Source organism: Malaclemys terrapin, chromosome 19 (genome assembly GCF_027887155.1).
Source record: "Malaclemys terrapin pileata isolate rMalTer1 chromosome 19, rMalTer1.hap1, whole genome shotgun sequence".
In the NCBI taxonomy this organism is placed as follows: Eukaryota; Metazoa; Chordata; order Testudines; family Emydidae; genus Malaclemys; species Malaclemys terrapin.
Window position 1 is genome coordinate 8,013,808 of NC_071523.1, and position 19,821 is coordinate 8,033,628.

The 19,821-nt window shown below is 49.4% G+C and overlaps 1 protein-coding gene across 2 annotated transcripts; it reads left to right on the forward strand.

Moving 5' to 3' along the window:
* The first annotated feature begins 780 nt into the window (after positions 1–780).
* SLC66A1 (solute carrier family 66 member 1) lies at positions 781–19,494 on the forward strand. Of its 2 annotated transcripts, XM_054009489.1 has the most exons (10): positions 781–892; positions 2,517–2,609; positions 5,702–5,963; positions 11,311–11,440; positions 12,686–12,773; positions 16,782–16,933; positions 17,245–17,337; positions 18,055–18,240; positions 18,784–18,917; positions 19,160–19,494. In XM_054009489.1, exons 3-9 carry the CDS (start codon positions 5,794–5,796, stop codon positions 18,880–18,882), a joined length of 918 nt encoding a protein of 305 aa, XP_053865464.1. In that variant the 5' UTR covers positions 781–892; positions 2,517–2,609; positions 5,702–5,793; the 3' UTR covers positions 18,883–18,917; positions 19,160–19,494. The 2 variants fall into 2 exon arrangements, with proteins under 2 accessions (XP_053865464.1, XP_053865463.1); XM_054009488.1 differs by having other exon boundaries at positions 18,784–19,494.
* The last annotated feature ends 327 nt before the right edge of the window (positions 19,495–19,821 follow it).

Consider the following 19,821-nt stretch of genomic DNA (forward strand, 5'->3'; position numbering starts at 1 on the left):
GCAGTTTAAACATAGAATATAGAATATCAGAGTTGGAAGGGACCTCTGGAGGTATCTAGTCCAACCCCCTACTCAAAGCAGGACCAATCCCCAGACAGATTTTTGCCCCAGATCCCTAAATGGCCCCCTCAAGGATTGAATTCACAACCCTGGGTTTAGCAGGCCAATGCTCAAACCAGGGCCGCCCAGAGGATTCAGGGGGCCTGGGGTCTTCGGCGGCGGGTCCCGGAGCAGAAGGACCCCCACCGCTGAGCTGCGGCCGAAGACCAGGAGCGGAAGAAGCTCCGGGGGCCCGGACCCCGCGAGAGTTTTCCGGGGCCCCCGGAGCGAGTGAAGGCCCTGCTCCAGGGGCCCTGAAAAACTCTTGTGGGGGCCCCTGCGGGGTCTGGGGCCAATTGCCCCACTTGCCACCCCCCCTCTGGGTGGCCCTGGCCCTGGGGGTGCGGGTTATTGCCCCTGGAGGGGTAACTGCACACGGGGGGCTATTGCCCCAGGGGGGAATCTTTGTGCCTTGGGGGTGCGGGTTATTTCCCCTGGGGGGGGTAACTGCACACGGGGGGGCTATTGCCCCAGGGGGGGATCCTTGTGCCCTGGGGGTGCGGGTTATTGCCCCTGGAGGGCACAGGTATTTTGGGGGGTAACTGCACATGGGGGCGTTGCCCTGGGGGGTATGTGCCCCGGGGATCCCGGCCGGGCGGGGCGGACGGGCTGCGAGCCGGCCCGGGATTGCGGGAAGAGAAGCCGGCGGGTCACGTGACCGAGCCTTACAAAGCGCCTGGGGCCGGCGGGGGGCAGGAGCCGCGGCCCGGGGCAGGCGCTGGCGGGCCGGGACAGCGCATCGGGGCCCGGGCTCCGCTCTCCCAGCGCCGCCGAGAAGCCCGGAGCCGCAGCGGTGAGAGGGGCCCGGGCCCCGCCAGCCGGAGGGGGGGGGGTATCTCCGAGGGCCGGGGGGGCCCCTGAAGGGGGGCTGGGGGTGCAGAGGGATGGGGCGGGGTTGGGGGCACTGCAGCCGTACGGGGGCGCACGGGGATGGGGGCGGAGGCGGAGGGGGCGACGCTGGGGGCTCGGGGTGGTGGGAGACGCTGCACAACCCCCAGATCTTGCCCCACAAAGGACCCGTCCCTCGCCCCTGCCCCCGCGCGGAGTCTGGCTCCTGTGGCGCCCGCGCTCCGCTCCCCGCAGCCCCCGGGAAAGCTGTAGTTTGCATTTCTCCCTTTCCTTCTCCGGCCGGCTCCCGACCCCAGCGAGCACGAGTTCCGGGAATAACCCTGCCCGCTTCTGCCTCCGACTGCTTTAGAGGGGGGGCAATGGTAATGTCATTATCCCCACGCTACAGATGGGGGGGGAAACTGAGGCACGGGACGTGGTTGGCTCAAGGTCAGTCAGTGACCGTGCACAGGGACAAGAACCAGGTCCCCCGATGCCTTGTCCGCTGGACTATGCTGCCTATTGCATACTGATCAGGAGGAAACTCAAGAGAACTATCAAGGGTGTCCCAGGGAAGAGCCCCCTTGTCTCTCTTCACCCCCTTTCCAGGGTTCATTGGATGGTCTCTTCCCCTGTGACATGGTCGAGTTGGCCTTGGCACCTGGCAATGCGGAGGCACAGTAGATTGAAGTGGGCGAGGGAGGGAGAGCTTTCACCACACTAGGCAGAGAGAAGGAGAAGCAGCTATGAGGGAGCATTGTTATCCCAAGCCAGGGAGAGGCTCAAAAAGTGCAGTGTATCTCCCACCCTGCTCCTCCTTACTTCAACCCCTGGACATCATGTGATCTCCAACTGCCCTCATGTCTGGTTAAAATTGGCATTGTGGGTTATTTTCAAATGTCCTGCTAGCTACAGTGCAGAACAGTCAGAACTGGGCTCTAACTCAGAATGCTGATCCTGAAATGTTGAATTCAATGGAAAGTCCTGGAAAACCAAATAAATACACTTTTCCTGTGTTAACAGTAGTTTATCCTTCCCACCCGTGATGGGGAACCATCTCCTGCAGAGAGAACTGATGATCTAGCAGGACTTCAGCCGCTATCAACCCATATCCCAACATAATGATGTTTCTCATAGGCCCCTAAACTGACATTTGTGGGCCTGTGACAGTTGGGAAATGGGATGCACTATAGTATGATTCTTCCCCCCCCCCCCCCCCCAAATTCCAGGATGGGTGATGAGCCCTCTGTCCCTTTGTGCAAAACTCCAATATGGCATGCGCATTTTGCCTATCTGCAGAATCTCTTACACTGGTATTTCTGCCCTGGACCTGCTTTACTAGGAAATACCTAGTGTTCCTGGAAGCATGTGGCACAAGTGTAGATGGGAGAAGACCGCTCAGAAGGAACAGGATAAGAGATTTCCACCATTATGGGAAGGCCAGAATGATTTGAACCTCCTTTCCCAATTTATTAGTATTTAATAACCCCTCTTTGCCCCTCCCTGCCCCCTCATCTACACCAGAATTTTATTGAATGAAAAATTAATCTAGAAATACAATCAATTGCTATGTTTCATTTTGCTTTAAGGTTACTATTTCCTGTTACTGCGAGGTGATTGTGGTTTGGAAGCTTATTGGGCAGTTCTGAATCATCAGAGACATGATGCTGTTGAAGTTTCAGGTATGATTGTATGTTGGGAGGGGACATATTGTGCCAGTGCAGAGGCTGCCCTTGCAGTCTAGATGAGATCCAAGTCTGATTAGACCCCACAGAGCTGTGCTCAAATGGAGAAGTGATTAAACTGTTGCATTGTAGGCAGTACACGTCTGTCAGTACCAGTTGGTACCTTCCCTTAGCAGTTACTATTTTTTCCTCTTACAGCTGAATGTCAGCTTGATAGATCAAGTGTAGGCCTGGGACTTAAGAGATCTAGCTTCTGTGACTGATTGGCTTTGAATAAGCCCCTGAGACGTGGTTTCAGTTTTCCCATCTGTAAAATGGGAATAGCAATCTCACAGGTATTTTTGAGGTTAAATTTATTTTTTGTAAAGTGCTTTGAGCTTGTCTGATGGAAGCAGAGTAAGGTATCATTATTATTAAGTGGGTCACTGGCACATAATGATCAGCTGCTATGCGATCTCCCGCTCACGGGGTGTAATTTAAGTCTTCTGTGTGTGTGTTTTTTGTAAAGCATTACAAACACCATGCTAAACGAGCTGGTGAGGTACCTCAGCTGTGTATGAAATGGAGACCTTGTGGTTAGTCATCCAGGCTTACAAAGGGTAGCTAAAGTGCAAGTTTCAGCTGCTGTACTTCAAGGAACAACTTTGGGGGTCTGTAACAGAGCCCTGTTTGGCTTGGGCATAGTGGTAATAAGAAATGGAAACTTTTCTGACCAGCATCTGCAGCTGAGTAGAGTTGACAATGCACAAATGTATTGGCACCAACTTCACCTGAGCTCATGTCTGGACATGAGTTAAATCTCTAAACTCTGAACAAAGATCCTTTCACACAGGTATTTTGGCTAGAGAAGTCATTGTCTCTGTCCTCCTTGGGTGATGTGTAGCTAAAGCTTTGGGGGCATCTGAGTTTATTAATGTAGGCTAGCTACATGCACTGAGATATGCTGGGGAGTTAGTGGAAGAAAAGAGTTCCAACGGAAATGTCTCAGAATCCGTAGTTGTGCAATTTTCACCTTCCCCTGTTGCTTTTGGGGGTGCAGGAGCAATTTCTGTGTGATCTGATGCACAATAGGGATCAACTCTCCACAGAGTATGTGATAACAATATACAGTAAAAGCTGTTTTATCCAGCACTTCACCAACTGGAAAGCTCTATAAACCAGCATTTCTGATAGTCATTGAAATTCTGGTTTATAGTCCGGTTGGTGTGGGGCCAGCAGTTTGACACGCGGGAGGTGTGGAGAGCAGGCTCTGGGAGGGAGTTTGGGTGCAGGAGGGGATTTGGGGCAGGAGCGGGTGCAGGGTACCAGATCCAGGGAGTACTCATCTCAGGCAGCTCCCCGCAAGCCCCACCTGTCCCGGCTGCTCCAAGGTGGAGGCGCGGCAAGTGGCTCCATAAGCTGCCCCGAGTGCTAGCTCTACAGCTCCCATTGGCTGGGAACCACAGCCAATGGGAGCTGCAGGGCAGCACCTGCAGACGGAGGCGGTGCCGCCTGCCGTGCCTCCGCCTAGGAGCAACCAGGACAGGTCGCCGCTTGCGGGAAGCTGCCAGAGGTGAGCGCCCCCCTGGATCTGGCACCCTGCACCCCAACCTGCTGCCCTGAGTCCCCTCCTGCATCCAAACTCCCTCCCTCTTAGTTAACTGACATTTTCACTTACCAGTACCCCCGCTCCCATTCCTCCCAACATGCCGGATAAAACAGCTTTTCCTGTCCATAGCTTGTGAATTGTCCCCAGTTGGGTTACACGTGTCCTCTGGATGACTTCTTGCATGTGCTGCTCTCAGGGGATGCTATGGACAGCAGTGAATTTGAACGTCAGTTCAGAACTACAGGTGCTCCTGCTCCATGCTAAGCAACGCTCTCTTCGTGTTGAGGCAGATACCTCAGCCAAGGCTGGAATAACGTGACTTATTGAACAGCCAGTAGTTTTCTCCCAGCCATGGCTAAACCAGTGGACCTCCGTGGGGAATTTTAATTAAGTCAGAGGTTCTCTCACCCTTCCTTCTGATCATCTGGCCTGGCACTGTGGGTCTTCTGGGGTCTTCTCCCTCTTACAGTGCAGTGAAGAGATGGTCTGCCTTGGATGGGGCCTTTCAGAGGGAACCAAGTGGCATGGGAGGGTAGGGGAGAAGAGGGAAACATCTCTGGTTCTAGTTCAAACTCTCCATTATCCATTTGTCTGACTGAAGGCTGCCCCTTTACTGACAAACCACCTGAGTTTTCCATAGACAGATCTTGCCCCTGGCCATGCCACTGCTGATGTCACGCCAGTGCCAGCACTGTGTCTCTGCAGAGCCAGTGGATGTCCAAACAGCAGGCCCAATTCTCTTCTTGCTTATCCTGGTCTAACTCGGCTGGCTTCAGTGGGGTTACCCCTTCCAGAGCCCACAGTGAGAAGAGGATCAGAGCTGATATTTCAATGAAGAGAAGGCAATTCAGGTGTTCTGATTTGTGGCAGTTTGATAATGAGACTCTCTAGCAGGAGTTTCTGCACAGCCAATCAACCAGGCTAGCCTGACAGATGAGCAGGTATCTGATTCGGTTTTAAACAAACAAACCCAGCCCTTTGCTTTTGCTTTTCTCTGCACTGACTCTTTGGAAGGAAAATAAATGAGGTCATAGGGAGTAGGAGGAAGAAATAAATATTCTGTAGCTGCAAAAGAGGCCCTCTTGCTGCATCTCTTATTCAGTCATTACTGATGAACCCAGGTGACCGGGGCCAGATCTACTTCCTACAGTCACCTGACTCTCCTCAAAATCAGTTTTAAAGGCCCACTCTTGAGCATTTGCTTTGGTGAGAAGCACAAGCTGAGCAAGGGGATGTGTGTCATAATCCCGTGTGTTACTGGGAAGACCTGCCACGTAGCCCTTACATAGTGAACTTAGTGCTGGCTTGACCGTTCTGGAGACTGGTCTGCTGATAAAGGAATTCAGTCTGGGATTACCTTTCCGCAGAGGCCCATTAGATAGTAACTGTTGAATTGCAAGGTGAGCCAGCTATAAACCAACAAACTAGAGCTCTAAGGAGCCATCTGGTCCGTTGTTGTTAATAATACAGGCTCTTTCCTTCTCTCCATCTATTCCAACAGGTTCAGTGTCTGGCTCTGGATAAAGATATCCCTCCTGCTGTCTGACCGCTGCAGCCTCCTCCCTCAAGGGCTGGCCCCTTGCTGATGGGGCTATGGACTCTCGGCTTTGGCAAGGTTCCCTAGGAGGGAATTTCTCAGACTGTCCCAATGGCTCCCAATGGGTGTGGGATGTGTTCAGTGAGTGTGCCCAGGATATCCGGGACTTCGCCAGTATTGCGTTGGGTCTGTTTTCCATCTTCTGCTTTGCAGGAGCTTCCTTCCCGTAAGTAAAACCCTTCTGCTGCCAGGCCAGGTGCATGTCCTGGATGCCCAGTGGAGGGGATTCTAGATCTGGCTGGTGTTTTTCCTTCTCCATTTGTGATGGCTTCCAAAACATAAAGCCACGAGCCTTCACTGGAGATCTTGAGCACAGCCACTTGACTTGACTGGCCTTGGCTTTAAAGGGCTGGGTTTAAAATGGGGAGAGGGCTAGTGGAGAAGGAATAGTAGTTCAATTTACAGCTTCAACTTTGTCATCCACACAAAACAAGGCGTAGTTTGTTGCTAGTGCTGCTGTGTGCTGTTAAACAACTGTAGTGTTCCATCCACAAGGTAGGTGCATCTCAGTGGTGGAAGTGTATAGTTTGATCCTGAAGGAGCCCAAAGTGTTATGCAAAATTGTTAAAAGGACAGACGGTAAATTGGATGACACAAGAAAAATGCAGATGCTCTGAGAGCTTTTTCCATTTCTAAATGTACAGTAAGGTGGTTTCACAATTAGAGATGCAGTTACTCTAATGGAACTTCTGCTTATGCATAAATTGTGGTTAGCAAATAGCAGATCAGCAGGGTCGTCTTCCCACCCACCCACACACACCAGAGTGACATGCAGATCATGTGTACACAAGAACCTCTGAGGCAAGCAGTCTGGAGAGGCTGAGCTCAGCAGTCTCTTGGAAGATGAGTTTTGTCCACAGCCCACATGGAATGGGAAGGTATGGGTATGGCTGGACTGCTATTAGGGCTAACCCACGGTGACTGTTCCTAAACCAGGAAGTGACTCATTCTTAAGCTTAGGAATGCAATCCATCTGCATACAATTGAGTAGCATGTCTGTATCACTCCTGCTGTCCTAGACACCCCTGTAAAAGGCACAACAGTCAGATTTGGAAGTGGGTCAAGGCTGGGTGCTCGCTGTAACTGGAAGGCATGTGTCACTAGCTGGTTAAACCCAGTCTATCTGGCCATCAGCTCCCAGCTACAATGTCAGTGATAAACTACCTGCTTGGCCCAATTGGACTAGGGTGGGTAGTGATTGACTAAGCTAAATAATAGCTAGTGACTCATGGAAAGCAAGCTCTCATTCTCTGCCCTCGTAAGGCAGGATCTCCAGGAAGGAGTTGATGGTTCTGTCTCCCACAATAGTTTAGTTCTTGTTTTTCAGGGGGGAGTTTTCTGCCCACCTGCAGGAGCAACTCTTCTCACTGCTTTCACATGTAGGTTGGTTTTTTTTGCCTCCGTTCTATCCATTCTATGAAGAGTCTGTGGCAGGTGCTAGGTAGGGCAGAGCTAGCATCTTCAGTTTTGAAGATCCAGGCAAATATCTCCCCATGTCTGCTAGGCACATGGATAATGAACCGGCTTACAAAACCCAAATCCATAATGGGTGAGATGCTACTGTTGCCAATTAATTTATCCAGGACTATCAACACCCTCTATCCATTTTCACCTCCTAAGCCTCCCCCCATCCTCTCAAAAGCTGGGAAGTGGGGAAATGCCATCAGCACCTGGCACAATGGTATCTGATCACTCTGTCCCAGCATGTAGACTTCATCCCCTCTTCTCCAAAGGTAGGTCCCCCTGTCTTTAGAGAGACCAGGTTGTTCCTGGCCCCTATAGCACTGGTGCAGCCCCAGCTCAGGCCAGCTGTCACTCTTTCAGGGGCTTGGAGGAGGTCGGGTCAGATCCTGGGGTGATGCCAGCATCCTGGGCTAACAACTGCCCAGTGGAATCCATTCACCTCCCAAACCATTTTAAAGCTGTACTCTCCCTGCCCCAGGCCTGTTCTTTGGCTGCAAAACCTAACTAAGTGGGCGGCTGCCTATCTGCACTCAGCGCAGGACACCTAACATCTTATTCAAGACAAAAACTGCCTAGGGAGGCAGCAGTAGTTAGACTTGACATAGGGCAAATAAGCCCAAGTCTTTCCATTGCTGTTACCCAGTGGAATGAAGTGTGGAGACTCCGAAAGTGATAGATGCTCCTCAAAGCATGGACTGAGCCAGGAGTGAACAGGGCATAACCCTCCCAGGAGCATTGGTGTCTGCTCCAGACCAATAGAGAGAGCGTGGCACAGAGAGAGAGAAGTGAGTTGTTTGGACAATGACATCGAAGCTATTGGAAGACATGCAAGGGATCCGATCTAGGCTCTGCCATGCCAACATCTAAGTCCCTGTTAAAGATCTGCTTTGGTCAGACTGCATATAGTGAATCAAGTTCACTTCTATATAAATTGCTTATTTCCTTTTTCCCAACCTCTGATGGTGAGCAGATTCAGAGCAGGGAGCACTCTTGGTCAGGGTTCCCTCTAATTTTTCCCGCACATGTGCGGAATGAATTTTGTTATGTGCACCAATATGGAGGTGAGGTGTGACAAAATTCATGGGGTGGGGCCAAGGAGTTTGGAGTGTGGGAGGGGGCTCAGGGCTGGGGCAGAGGGTTGGGGTACAGAGGTTTGAGGATGGCAGCTGGGGGTGCAAGCTCTGGGGTGAGGTTGGGATAAGGGGCTCAGGTGCCCCTCCCCTGGTCGTGACAGGTCTGGGTTTGGGCTGCCCCTCCCCCGGCTGCGGTAGGTCCCAGCCGGGTGGGTTCCCTGAGTCCCTGCGTGGCCACGCAGCTTATAAGGAACTTAGCTCTTGGTAACGTTTGGAAAGTGCCTAGCATGTTACTTCAAATAAATAACTCTTCAATCGGCATAAAATACCATGTGAAGCAGGGATATGCGCATAACACAACACAATTTAGATTTACAATAAAGTGGTCTAGCATTTTCCATCTCTAAAGCCCTTTGCACAAATAGAGGGTGACAACCTGTTTCGAGGGGGTGGGAGACAAACTGGGATGCCTCTATCCTAATCATCCGTGCTGCTTCTAAACGAACCAAGGAGCTGTCTAAACTAGACGTTGAAGAGCTCAGGGCTCTTCTCGTATAAGTAGGAGTTTGCCCCAGTGTCCTGCCCCTTTCCCCTTATTGCCCAGTGTGCTGCATACATACCTAGCTGCATTTCGCAGGGGTTGTAGTAAGTTTGGAGTGACGGGGGCTATGTTCGCCCAGCTCAGGGAACGTTCAGTTACCTGCTGCTCCGAAGTCAGCCAGAAGAAGGCGCTTATGGCATGGGTTTAAAAATAGAGGCTCAGCCCATTGAGGGGCTGTTTGGGGAACAGCGGCAGGGATCTCTTGTTAGAGGTGAACAGCCCATCAACCCAGCTAAAGGGTGAACAAAGCTGCACTGAAAACTAGCAGGGTTGCTTAACACCTGGGGCTGCCTAGTGGAGGGGAAAAGTTCTTGCTGCAACTTTCACTGTAGTGCCTGTTATCTGACTTTAATATTTCTGTCTGGGTAGATTTGAGGGGATGGGGACAGGCTGTCTTCTACAGTGGGCCTGAAAACCTGCCTCTTGCACACCGGGGTTTCTTTCACTTCCCCCTGCCCCCTTGCAGCCACACCCTGGGATGCCTACCTTGAGTGACTTCCAGTTTCCATTGCCAAATGAACTCCTGAACCCACGGGGATTTGGCTGAATCAGCAGATTGTCAGCCAGACCTACTGAGCTGATATCTTACCCAGAGAAGAGTGAGCAGGAACCATGCTCTTGTCTGATGTGCATTGCCGGGCTCCTATCAGAATCCCCAAGGAGGAGAAGCCTTTCCTATGTGCTGTGGGGCAGCTTAACAGGAAGCAGTGTATCCTCAGGGCCAGCCCAGGAGGGTTCCCGCTGGGGGGTTGAACGGCAAATCACCTGTGGCTGCTGCTGGAGGTAGGGGATGGGGATACTGAGAATCGGACTGAGCAGGCTTTTTGCTGGCAGTGAACAATAGCTCTTCATCTCACAATAGGCTGATGCAGGGCAACCTGCTTTTTGAGACGGTTGCCTATGATGGGAAGCTGTGGCACCTTGTACTTTCCCCCTGCTGCGAAGCATGGTAAACCTGCTCTCCATGCTGACTCAGAAAGGGGGAGTGGCCGTGGAGGTGTAGCCCCCATCCCTTCTCTACATGCTGGCTTTGAAATTCGATCCGACCCAGAGCAGCGTTGTTGTGCCTGGCTCGGTAAACTGAGACACAGAGACTTGTTCAAGATCATACAACGAACTGGTGGCAATGCCAAGAATAGAAGCAGAGTTCTAGCTCTCAGGCTATTGTTCTAACCACTAGCCAGGGGTCGGCAACCTTTCAGCAGTGGGGTGCCGAGTCTTCATTTAGTCACCCTAATTTAAGGTTCCGCGTGCCAGTCGTACATTTGAACGTTTTTAGAAGGTCTCTTTCTATAAGTCGATAATATAGAACTAAACTATTGTTGTATGTAAAGTAAATAAGGTCTTTTAAAAGTTTAAGAGGCTTCATTTAAAATTAAAATGCAGAGCCACCCGGACCGCTGGCCAGGACCCGGGCAGTGTGAGTGCCACTGAAAATCAGCTCACGTGCTGCCTTTGGCGAGCGTGCCATAGGTTGCCTACCCCTGCACTAGACTGAACATTTCCCTTGTGAAAGTGAGAGGTGGATAACGCTATGCACAGTGCAGGCAGGTGATGTGCAAGCGTCCCCCACACAACTCTGCCAATCCTCCTCCAGTGTGACTTGTATTACCCCGGATAAGCTCTGACAGCCCTGCTGTTGCTGTCTGGTAGACAGCAGAGTGGCAGACAGCAGTCATGGGCTATGTGACTACGGTGGTTCTGCTCTGGATTTCCCACAGCACAAAGGTGATGGTATTTAACTTGGAGTGGAGAGAGTGAACTTTTGGATTAAGGCAGTTGATCTAAGAGACTCTCCATACCCTCCTTCCCTTCCCATGTCAGCCCTCATTAAGAGTTGTGCCCTCTGGGGTTAGAGCAGCACTCACTGACCTGCCTTTGGTTGGTAGATCAGCAAAGCCAGCTTTCCACAGCCTCGACAAGGTCCTGATTAGGGGCACAAAGGGAAAAAATAGCAGTACTAGTACCTCCAATGATGTGGGGTTTCAAGGTTGTGCATTCTTGATCTACGTGACTTCCTGTAATGTGGGCTGTGGCAGTGATGGGAGGGAACCCACTGAAAGCTCTCCTTGCAGCTCTTCCTCCTGGTCAACCCACAGGTGGGTCGGTGCCTTTGGGCTTGTCTACGTGAGGAAACTTACCAGCAGAACTGTACCGTAAAGCTATACTGCAATAGTTTTGCTGATAAATTTCCCTGTGTAGAGAAGCCCTTAGCCTGGTGCCGGTTTGTACTCCTTTGCTGAGTTTAAAAACTAACATAGCATCCAGATCATCGGGGGGGTCCCACATTCAAGGAACCTCTGCCCTCTGTTCCCACTGGGGGTACTGCTGAATTGATTGTGTAGTGCTGACTCTCTCTCTCTCTCTTTCCTCAGCCAATATTACCAGGCCTGTAAAACAGGTAACATGGACCAGGCTCTCTCCATATACTTCCTGCTGGGATGGCTAGGAGGAGATTCCTTAAATCTAATAGGCTCTTTCCTGGCCAATCAGTTGCCACTACAGGTAATGATTTAGGTTTTTCTATGTGATTTGAGTTTGGCTGGCAAGGATTAGTGTCCGGATTCTCTGTGTGGGTGGAGGGGAGGAAGTGGGCTGTAGTCCACGAAAGCTTATGCTCTAATAAATTTGTTAGTCTCTAAGGTGCCACAAGTACTCCTGTTCTTTTTCCCTAGCCAATGCTCTGTGTGTGTGTTGGGGGGTGGAGGGGGAGTGAATGAAGTTAGAACACTTATTAAAAGAATGGTTTCAGAGTAGCAGCTGTGTTAGTCTGTATCCGCAAAAAGAACAGGAGTACTTGTGGCACCTTAGAGACTAACAAATGACTTTGCTTGCTGTCCTATCCCTTTTTTATAGGGCAAGATTGTTACAATAACTAGAGATGGGCCTGAGCCATGCAGTTGGGATCTGGAGCCAAAACTCTCCAACGTGCAGGCGTGTCTGGCTCAGGGCTTTTGCTTTGTACCCTTCTCCCTGTCTGATCAGTAAAGATCGCCTTCTGATTGATAGAGCAGATTTGACCCAGGTTAGAGGCTGGTGTGCAGTCTGGGACTCTGGGTCTAAGCTCTGCCAGCATCTTGCTCTATCCAGCATTACAGGCAGCTAAGATCAGCTGACTGACTTTCAAATTAACTTCTTGAGCGCATGGGCAAGAAACGTCTCTTGCCCTATGGACTCTCTGAAGGATGCACTGAACCAAAGAGAAGCCCCTGAGTTTCTGGAGGTTGTCTAGGTCATGGTTGTGGTCTGAGGGAAGGAGGTTTTGCTCTGTAAGACCAAGAGATGTCCCAATGTCATGCACAGTCTATCTCTCTCTCTGATTCATTTTCTTACAGGAGGCAAGGCTACTTGGTGAAAATCCAGGGCAGGGCATCTTTTCTCCTGCTAGATCAGGGTGGTGAAAGTGCAGCCCCAGAGTTCTACATTATCCCCATTTTACAGATGGGGGATAGTGATCCTGACCTTCTTTATAAAGTGCTTTGAGCTCTACTGATAAGTGCTGTGTAAGAGACCAGGATTATAACCGTTACATTCTAGCTTCCCTCATTCTGGATGTGGCCTGTGGAGACAATAAGAGCCAGTGTGCAATGCCTCTGGCTGGATCAAGGGAGGGCCTTGTAGCTGCCATTAGATGATCCTCTGTAATCAGACTGAGGAAAGCTGCTTAGTTGAATAGTCTGGAATCCATCTGTGGATGAGCTAAGGGAGGCAGTTCCGTCGTATGACTGACGATTGTGTTTCCTCCTGCAGGTTTACACTGCCATTTACTACGTGCTGGCAGACCTGGTCATGTTGTCTCTCTACCTCTACTACAAAGTCAAGAACCAGAGCAGAGGCCGTGAGTTGATAGTTACGAACCCGATCCGGCAACACTTGCATTTGCAAAATTTAACTTCGAAAGCTGCTTCCTCCTGCAGTAATAACGATGGCTGTGGGAGGAGCTCAGACAGCAGCCTGCTGGGCTTAAACATCTTTCCTGCTCATCCGTGAGAGCAGAGCAGGGGTATGGTGGCGAAGGACCCCTCAGGGTAGCAGTACATGAAGTTACACTGTTACAACTGTTAGCAATAGGAGGGCCCTCTTTCTCACCGGGACGAGCATCTGACTTCTCTCATGAGATTAAGAAGCCAAAACGTTCCCAAAGGGCTCCATGCTAGAGCCAGATTAAAATCCCCTAAGCACTAATGTATTGAGACAGGAATACTGTAAACTAGTGTAAAAAAAAAAAAAAAAAAAAAAAAAAAATGACTGGCAACTAGACTAGCAAGTGAAACCATTTACTGGGTTCAAGGCTTGCACCCTAGCCTGTGAACATGGAAATCCCTGTGGAGCCTAGGGCAGTGGTTCTCAACCGGATGCCTGCAGGCCACTTGCTGCCCAATCAGCACACAGCTGTGGCCCATATGATACCATCAGGGCCATACAGATTGTGTGTGTGTGTATATATATAACTGTGGACGCAGCCCACGTAACACACAGAGAGCTGCCTATGCAACCCACAATGGTAAATAGGTTGAGAACCCCTGGCCTAGGGCAGGGGTTCTCAACCTTTTTCTTTCTGAGGCCCCTCCCAACAAGCTAGAGAAACTCCACAGTCCACCTGTGTCACAACAACTGTTTTTCTGTATATAAAAGCCAGGGCCGGCATTAGGGGGCACCAAGCAGGGAAACTGCCCATGGCCCCATGCCACAGGGGCCCCACAAAGCTACATTGCTCAGGCTTTGGCTTCCACCACAGGTGGCAGGGATCAGGACCCTGGGCTTCAGCCCCATACAGTGGGACTTCAGCTTTCTGCCCTGGGACCCAGTGAGTCTAATGCTTGGCGGACCCCCTGAAACGTGCTCATGGCCCCCAAGGGTGCCCCGGACTCCTTCTTGAGAACCACTGGCCTAGGGCATTTCCTGCAGTATTAATGGCCATCAGCTGTGCTTTGGGTCCTCCGCTAATCCCCAGGCACTACGCTGCGTTTTGATAAGTATTCAGTGTTTGAGCACAAGTAGAACTTCTCCATAGGACTTGTTTACAGGAGAGTTAGACCAGGGGTTCTCAAACTGGGGGTCAGGACCCCTCAGCAGGTCATGTTATATCATGGGGGGGGGGTGTCACAAGCTGTCCGCCTCCACCCCAAGCCCCACTTTGCCTCCAGCATTTATAATAGTGTTTAAATATAAAAATGTGTTTTTACTTTATAAGGTGGGTCACACTCGGGGGCTTGCTGTGTGAAAGGGGTCACCAGTACAAAAGTATGAGACCCACTGCACAAGCCTGTAGGGACAAAAATCAGGCTAGGGCACAAAACGCTTTACACCTAGCAAAGGACAGAAAAGGCAAGAAGAGGTTCTATACATACATTAGGAGCAGGAGGAAGACCAAGGAAACTGTAGGTCTTCTATTTAGTGTGGAAGGAGAGCTAATAACTACTGACCTCAGGAAGGTTGAGGTGTCTGATGCCTATTTTGTTTGTCTTCGCTAAAAAGATTCATGGTCATTTAGATACTCAACACAATTCATATTAACAACAAAGGGGAAGGAACACAAGCCAAAATAGGGAAAGACCTTAATATTCTTTAACTTGTTAAGTTAGATGCCTTCAAGTTAGCAGGGCCTGATGAAATTCATCCTAGGTACTTGAGGAACTAGCTGAAGCATTGGTATCCCTTAACTTTGGAACCTTATCCATCCATGAGTTCTGAAAGAACTCGAGAAGGGCAAACATGGCATCTGTCTTTTAAAAAAGGAAACAAAGAGAACCTGGGGAATTGTAAACCAGTCAGCCAAACTTCAATAGCTGGAAGGATCGTGGAACAAATAATCAGTTTGTAAGCACCTAGAGGATAATGGAATTAGAAGGAATAGCCAGCACAGATTTGTCAAGAACAAATAATGCCACACTAACCTAACTTCCTCCTTTGACAAGGTTATTGGATGGTGGCAGGGGGGAAGCAATAGATGTGAGATAGCCTTACTAAACATCAAGATTTTGATAGTCCCACATGATGTTCTCTTAAGAAAACTAGGGAAATGTGATCTAGATGAAATTAATACAAGGTGGGTGCACAACTGGTTGAAAGGCGCTACTTATCAATGGTTTGGTGTCAAACTGGGAGGGCGAAGCTAGTGAGGTCCTGCAGGGGCCAGTCCTAGGTCTGGCATTAGTCAATATTTTCATTAATGACATGGATAATGGCGTGGAGACTGTGCTATAAAATGTGCACATGACACCACGCTGGGAGGGGTTGCAAGCACTTTGGAGGACAAGATTAGAATTCAAAATGACCTTGACAAATTTGGTCTGAAATCAACAAGATGTACTTCACTTAGGAAGGAAAAATCATAACTTATAACTACAAAATGGGGAATAAATGGCTAGGTAGTTGTACTGCTGAAAAGAATCTGGAGGTATACTGGATCTCAAATTGAATTTGAGTCAATATGTGGTGCAATAGCAAAAAAGGCTAATATCATTCTGGGGTGTATTAACAGGTGGTGTATGCAAGACATGGGGGGTAATGTATCACTCTGCTTGGCAGTGGTGAGGTCTCAGCTGGAGTACTGTGTCCAGTTCAGGGTACCATGCTTAAGGTATGGACAAATGGGAGAGTCTAATCTCCTTTTAAAATCTTCTCCTGACAAGTTGTGAACCCAACATGACAGCACTGTGATAAAGCCGGAGAGGCAGAAAGAAAAGTGCCGCTAGACTTGTTTATGTCACAAGAGCTGTGCAGAATCGGGGCCTTAAGTATGTGCTCTTGAGTGGTATTAAGACAGAAAAACCTTAAAGGGTTTTTTTTTACTCTTGGCAGTGTTCCTTTTAAGAAGGCTAAGCCCAGAACTATTTCCTTTTTCATAGTTAATGAATTGGACTTATCACCATGAGATAGCAAATGTGGTTTTTTTTTTAATCTCTCTGAAGTTACTTGGTACTAACTATACGACCGCAGACTTGAAACAGAGAGTATCAGAGGGGTAGCCGTGTTAGTCTGAATCTGTAAAAAGCAACAGAGGGTCCTGTGGCACCTTTAAGACTAACAGAAGTCTTGGGAGCATAAGCTTTCGTGGGTAAGAACCTCACTTCTTTAGATGCAAGACTGAAGAAGTGAGGTTCTTACCCACGAAAGCTTATGCTCCCAATACTTCTGTTAGTCTTAAAGGTGCCACAGGGCCCTCTGTTGCTTGAAACAGAGAGTGTGCCTACAGTGAGGCTGGAGGCATGACTTCCTGCTTAGACAAATGTAGCCACACTATTCAATAGAAGTGTAGGAGGGGCTATGCGCTGTTTGCTTAGGGTTTCAGACAGGATCCTAGTTGCGGTGGCTAGCCTGTTCTGCTGCCAGGCTCAATCAGAGCTAGTGTGAGGTCTCTCTCGTCAAGCCAGAAGCTACGTCTTCCGGCTCCAGTGCAGACATACCCACAATGAAACAATATAGATTTTTAGAATTCCTTTTATTCTACAGTTTTTCCTTTCTTCACCAGGAGGTCTTGTAATGGCAAAAGGAGGGACCTTTACTCTAACTTTTGATTAATCAAATATCTGCACGGAAGGCAGGTGCTGCTAACCTGTGATGTGTTTAAATGTCTGCCACATGCATTGCATAGCCCCTCCCCAGTGTCAGCATGTGAGGAATGGAACTTGGTTATGGAAGGCCTGCCTTCAAGAGAAATCTGAACCTGCCACTGTGGAACTGTTGCCTCCCTCTTCTGTGGGATGGCCCTGGCCCTGGTTTTTCTGGAGGTGATGGGATGCAGATTTAACCGGAATCCAGGTTGCCTCACGTAGTGTCACGGACACACTCGTGCCCGTTCTTTGGTGGCACTTTGTAACTCACCTCTGCTTTCTCTTTCCAGTCTCTGCTCCAATTAACGCAGCCTTTGCCTTCGTTTTTCTGGGAACGGTGTCAGCAACATCCTTGCTGGGCAGAGCTGGCTCCACAGTTGAAACAGTGACATTTAAAGGGAGGACTCTTCTGTCTGCCACCATGGATGCAGCTGGATGCGAGGTGAGCCCCTTTCAGTATATGGGGACAGGGAGGAGGCTGAGGATTTGTGGGGAAAGATGAATAATCCATTTGAAAGGGGAATGTCCCACAGAGAGGGAGAGCTGGCAACCTTGTCATGTGACAGTTTCAGCCAATAGCTAGCCAGGCCACTCAAAAGAACTATTGACCAGGTGGAAAGACAACAGTGCATATGTGGGTTTGGCCAGTCATGTGACCTCACTTTGCCACCAGATGCCTGTAAATCCAAGGATACAGTTCTGCATGTGCCTTGTACAATGCATAACAGTTTGGTGTTTTGTCTTGCCATGCAGCCTTTCACCAAGAAGGAAATCATTGGCTTCACTGTTGGCTCTATCTCTTCCTTGTTGTATCTGTTCTCCCGAGTGCCCCAGATCTACACTAATGTAAGTGCCCCATTGGAGGTGGGGATGGGATCCAACCCGCCGCTGGGGCTATCTTCCCCTGGGGAAGGTGAAAGGAGCTCCCCTTCTGCTGAGATTCCAGAGCTGGGAGTAGGGGAGTGTCCTTTATCCCTAAGGGCTGCTGATGCAAGAAGCAGAGGGCTCTAGGCCACTAACCAGCTGTCTTTCCAGAACCTTCTCATAGGCCATCTCTCTGTATTTTTCACATTGGGTCCTGATTAATTTAACCTCTTGACTTCCATGCAACAGCTGTTTCTCCCCTTCTGGTTAAAATGTAAATATCCCATTACATGTGAAGGTGGGACTCTAATTTTGCTTAATATTTTACAACTGGAGCTGGACGACTACTGGTATTGAGCCCACTCTATCATTTAGGACTCCTGTTCTGGTGGGTCTTTGTGGGGAGGGGTGCTGGCCAATTCTCTGGGATACAATTCCCATTTTAATTTTCCCTGCTCTTCTTGAAGCATCTACTAGGGTCACAGCAGAGCATGGTCAAGTGACCCTAAGCATGCCAACACGGTCTAAGAAGCTTGTCCTTCAAACAGTGGATACCAGCACTCAATAAGCTTAGTCATCTTCTAGATCCTCCTCCCTTTGCATATCACCTGGGAATCCATGCCTGGTATATCTAGAGTATTTCTGCTAGCAGGGAAGTCTTTATTCTCCAGCCCCTTCTAATATGGCTTCCTCTTCCAGTTCAAGAGGAAAACTACTGAAGGACTGTCATACTTTCTTTTCGCTTTGGTGATGCTGGGGAACTCGCTGTATGGAATAAGTGTGCTTCTGAAGAACCCAGACCCAGGGCAAGCCGAAGGCAACTACATCATTCATCACCTCCCCTGGCTGATTGGCAGCCTGGGGGTCCTGTCTCTTGATGTGATTGTATCCTCTTTTGGTAATGCTCTCTGTCCCACTCCTCCAAGTTTCTGTGGGGTTGCCAGCTCCAGTTATTTCTAATGCTCTGCACAAATAGCCCTTAAAAAGCTGGTCTCTTCTGGGAGGGTGGGTGGGCAGGCCTGTTCAGAGGCAGATTTTTGCTGATGCTGTTACACAGCCAACCCGTGCTTTGCAGCTCAAGTCTTTCCCCCTGTGTTACAGTGATCTCTTACAACAACGTTGGAACAATACATGCTTAGTATAGTTCCTAGCATGAAGGGTCCCTGACCCTCATTTGGGGCCTCTGGTCACTACCCTAATGCAATAAAATATAGTCCTTTTCTGTAGCTCTCAAAGAGCTTTACAAATGAGGTAACCCTGATTACCTCCATCTTACAATGGTAACCATGCACCTGTTGCCATAGAAAGTACCAGCCGACCTCTATTTTTCCCCCCCCCGGCACTAACGGCTTTCTCCCTAGGCAGAGTTACCTCATTTCTCCTATCTAGACCTGGCTGTAAAGGAAATAAGACTTAACACCTCCTCAGATCTCCTTCCAGTTCCTTGCCTATCGGAAGAGAAGACCTCACGCTTCTGATGAGAGAGAGGCCCTGCTTGGCAAGCAAGATGAATCCCTTGACAGCTGACAAAGGAACTGTCCCCAAGCAAGAATGGGATACTGGTGAGAACTCTGGCTTCAAACTCTGGCACAGCGAGTTGCCCTCAGAGGCTGTAAGCCAGTGTGCAGTATGATGCTTCCTGCGGAAAGTGCTTGGCCACCTGGCAGAGGACTTTCGTGGTAGATCTCAGCTGCTTGTAGTGATGACTTAAAAGGGATGAAATATTGTGAATTTCTGTACCTGGATCATAGTCACTTTTTAAAAACGAGCTGAATTTGATTCCACTTTCCTTCCTCCCCTCCAGAAGGCTGCCCTGAGTCATCTGCATCAGACATTACTAGCAAGAATGAAAAATCTCTAGGGGATGGAGGGGAGATGAGGCTGTCGCCTTTCCTGTTTTAAGCCAATGAACACAAATGCTGTGAGTGGCTGCCATTTAACTTCACCTTTAAGGGTTTATCCATGGTGGCTCCCTTTGCCTATATGAATAATGTTACACCTTCTGGCAGCTGAGGCCGGGAGTGAGGCCAGTGCTGGGGTTGGGGAGAAGCGTTTTAATACACGTGTGTGTGTATAAATATTTTATCTAAATATTTTGGCAGCCAACTTTCTAGAAAAATAAATCTTTGTCCAACATGCCTCCCTTGGTTTTTATTTTCTTGACTCCCACGGACACTTCAGTTTTGGCTTGTCTCCATTCTCTCCCATTTGTACAATTACTCTTTAAAATGGTCTTGTGGTGTGACTACCCCCTACCCATAGCCATTCACTTTCCCCTTGTGAACTTGCATTTGGTCCTGGCTGTAAGTTTGTTTCACATCCATTCTTGCTCTAGAGGGAAGCTTTTCCCCTTCATTTCTAAAGCAGATATGCTGGCAGGGACTACCTTAGCTGTCTGCCAAGTAAGATGGATGGTATATCCCCACATACCTCTGTTTTCAGTATTAGCTGTCCACTGAGAACTGC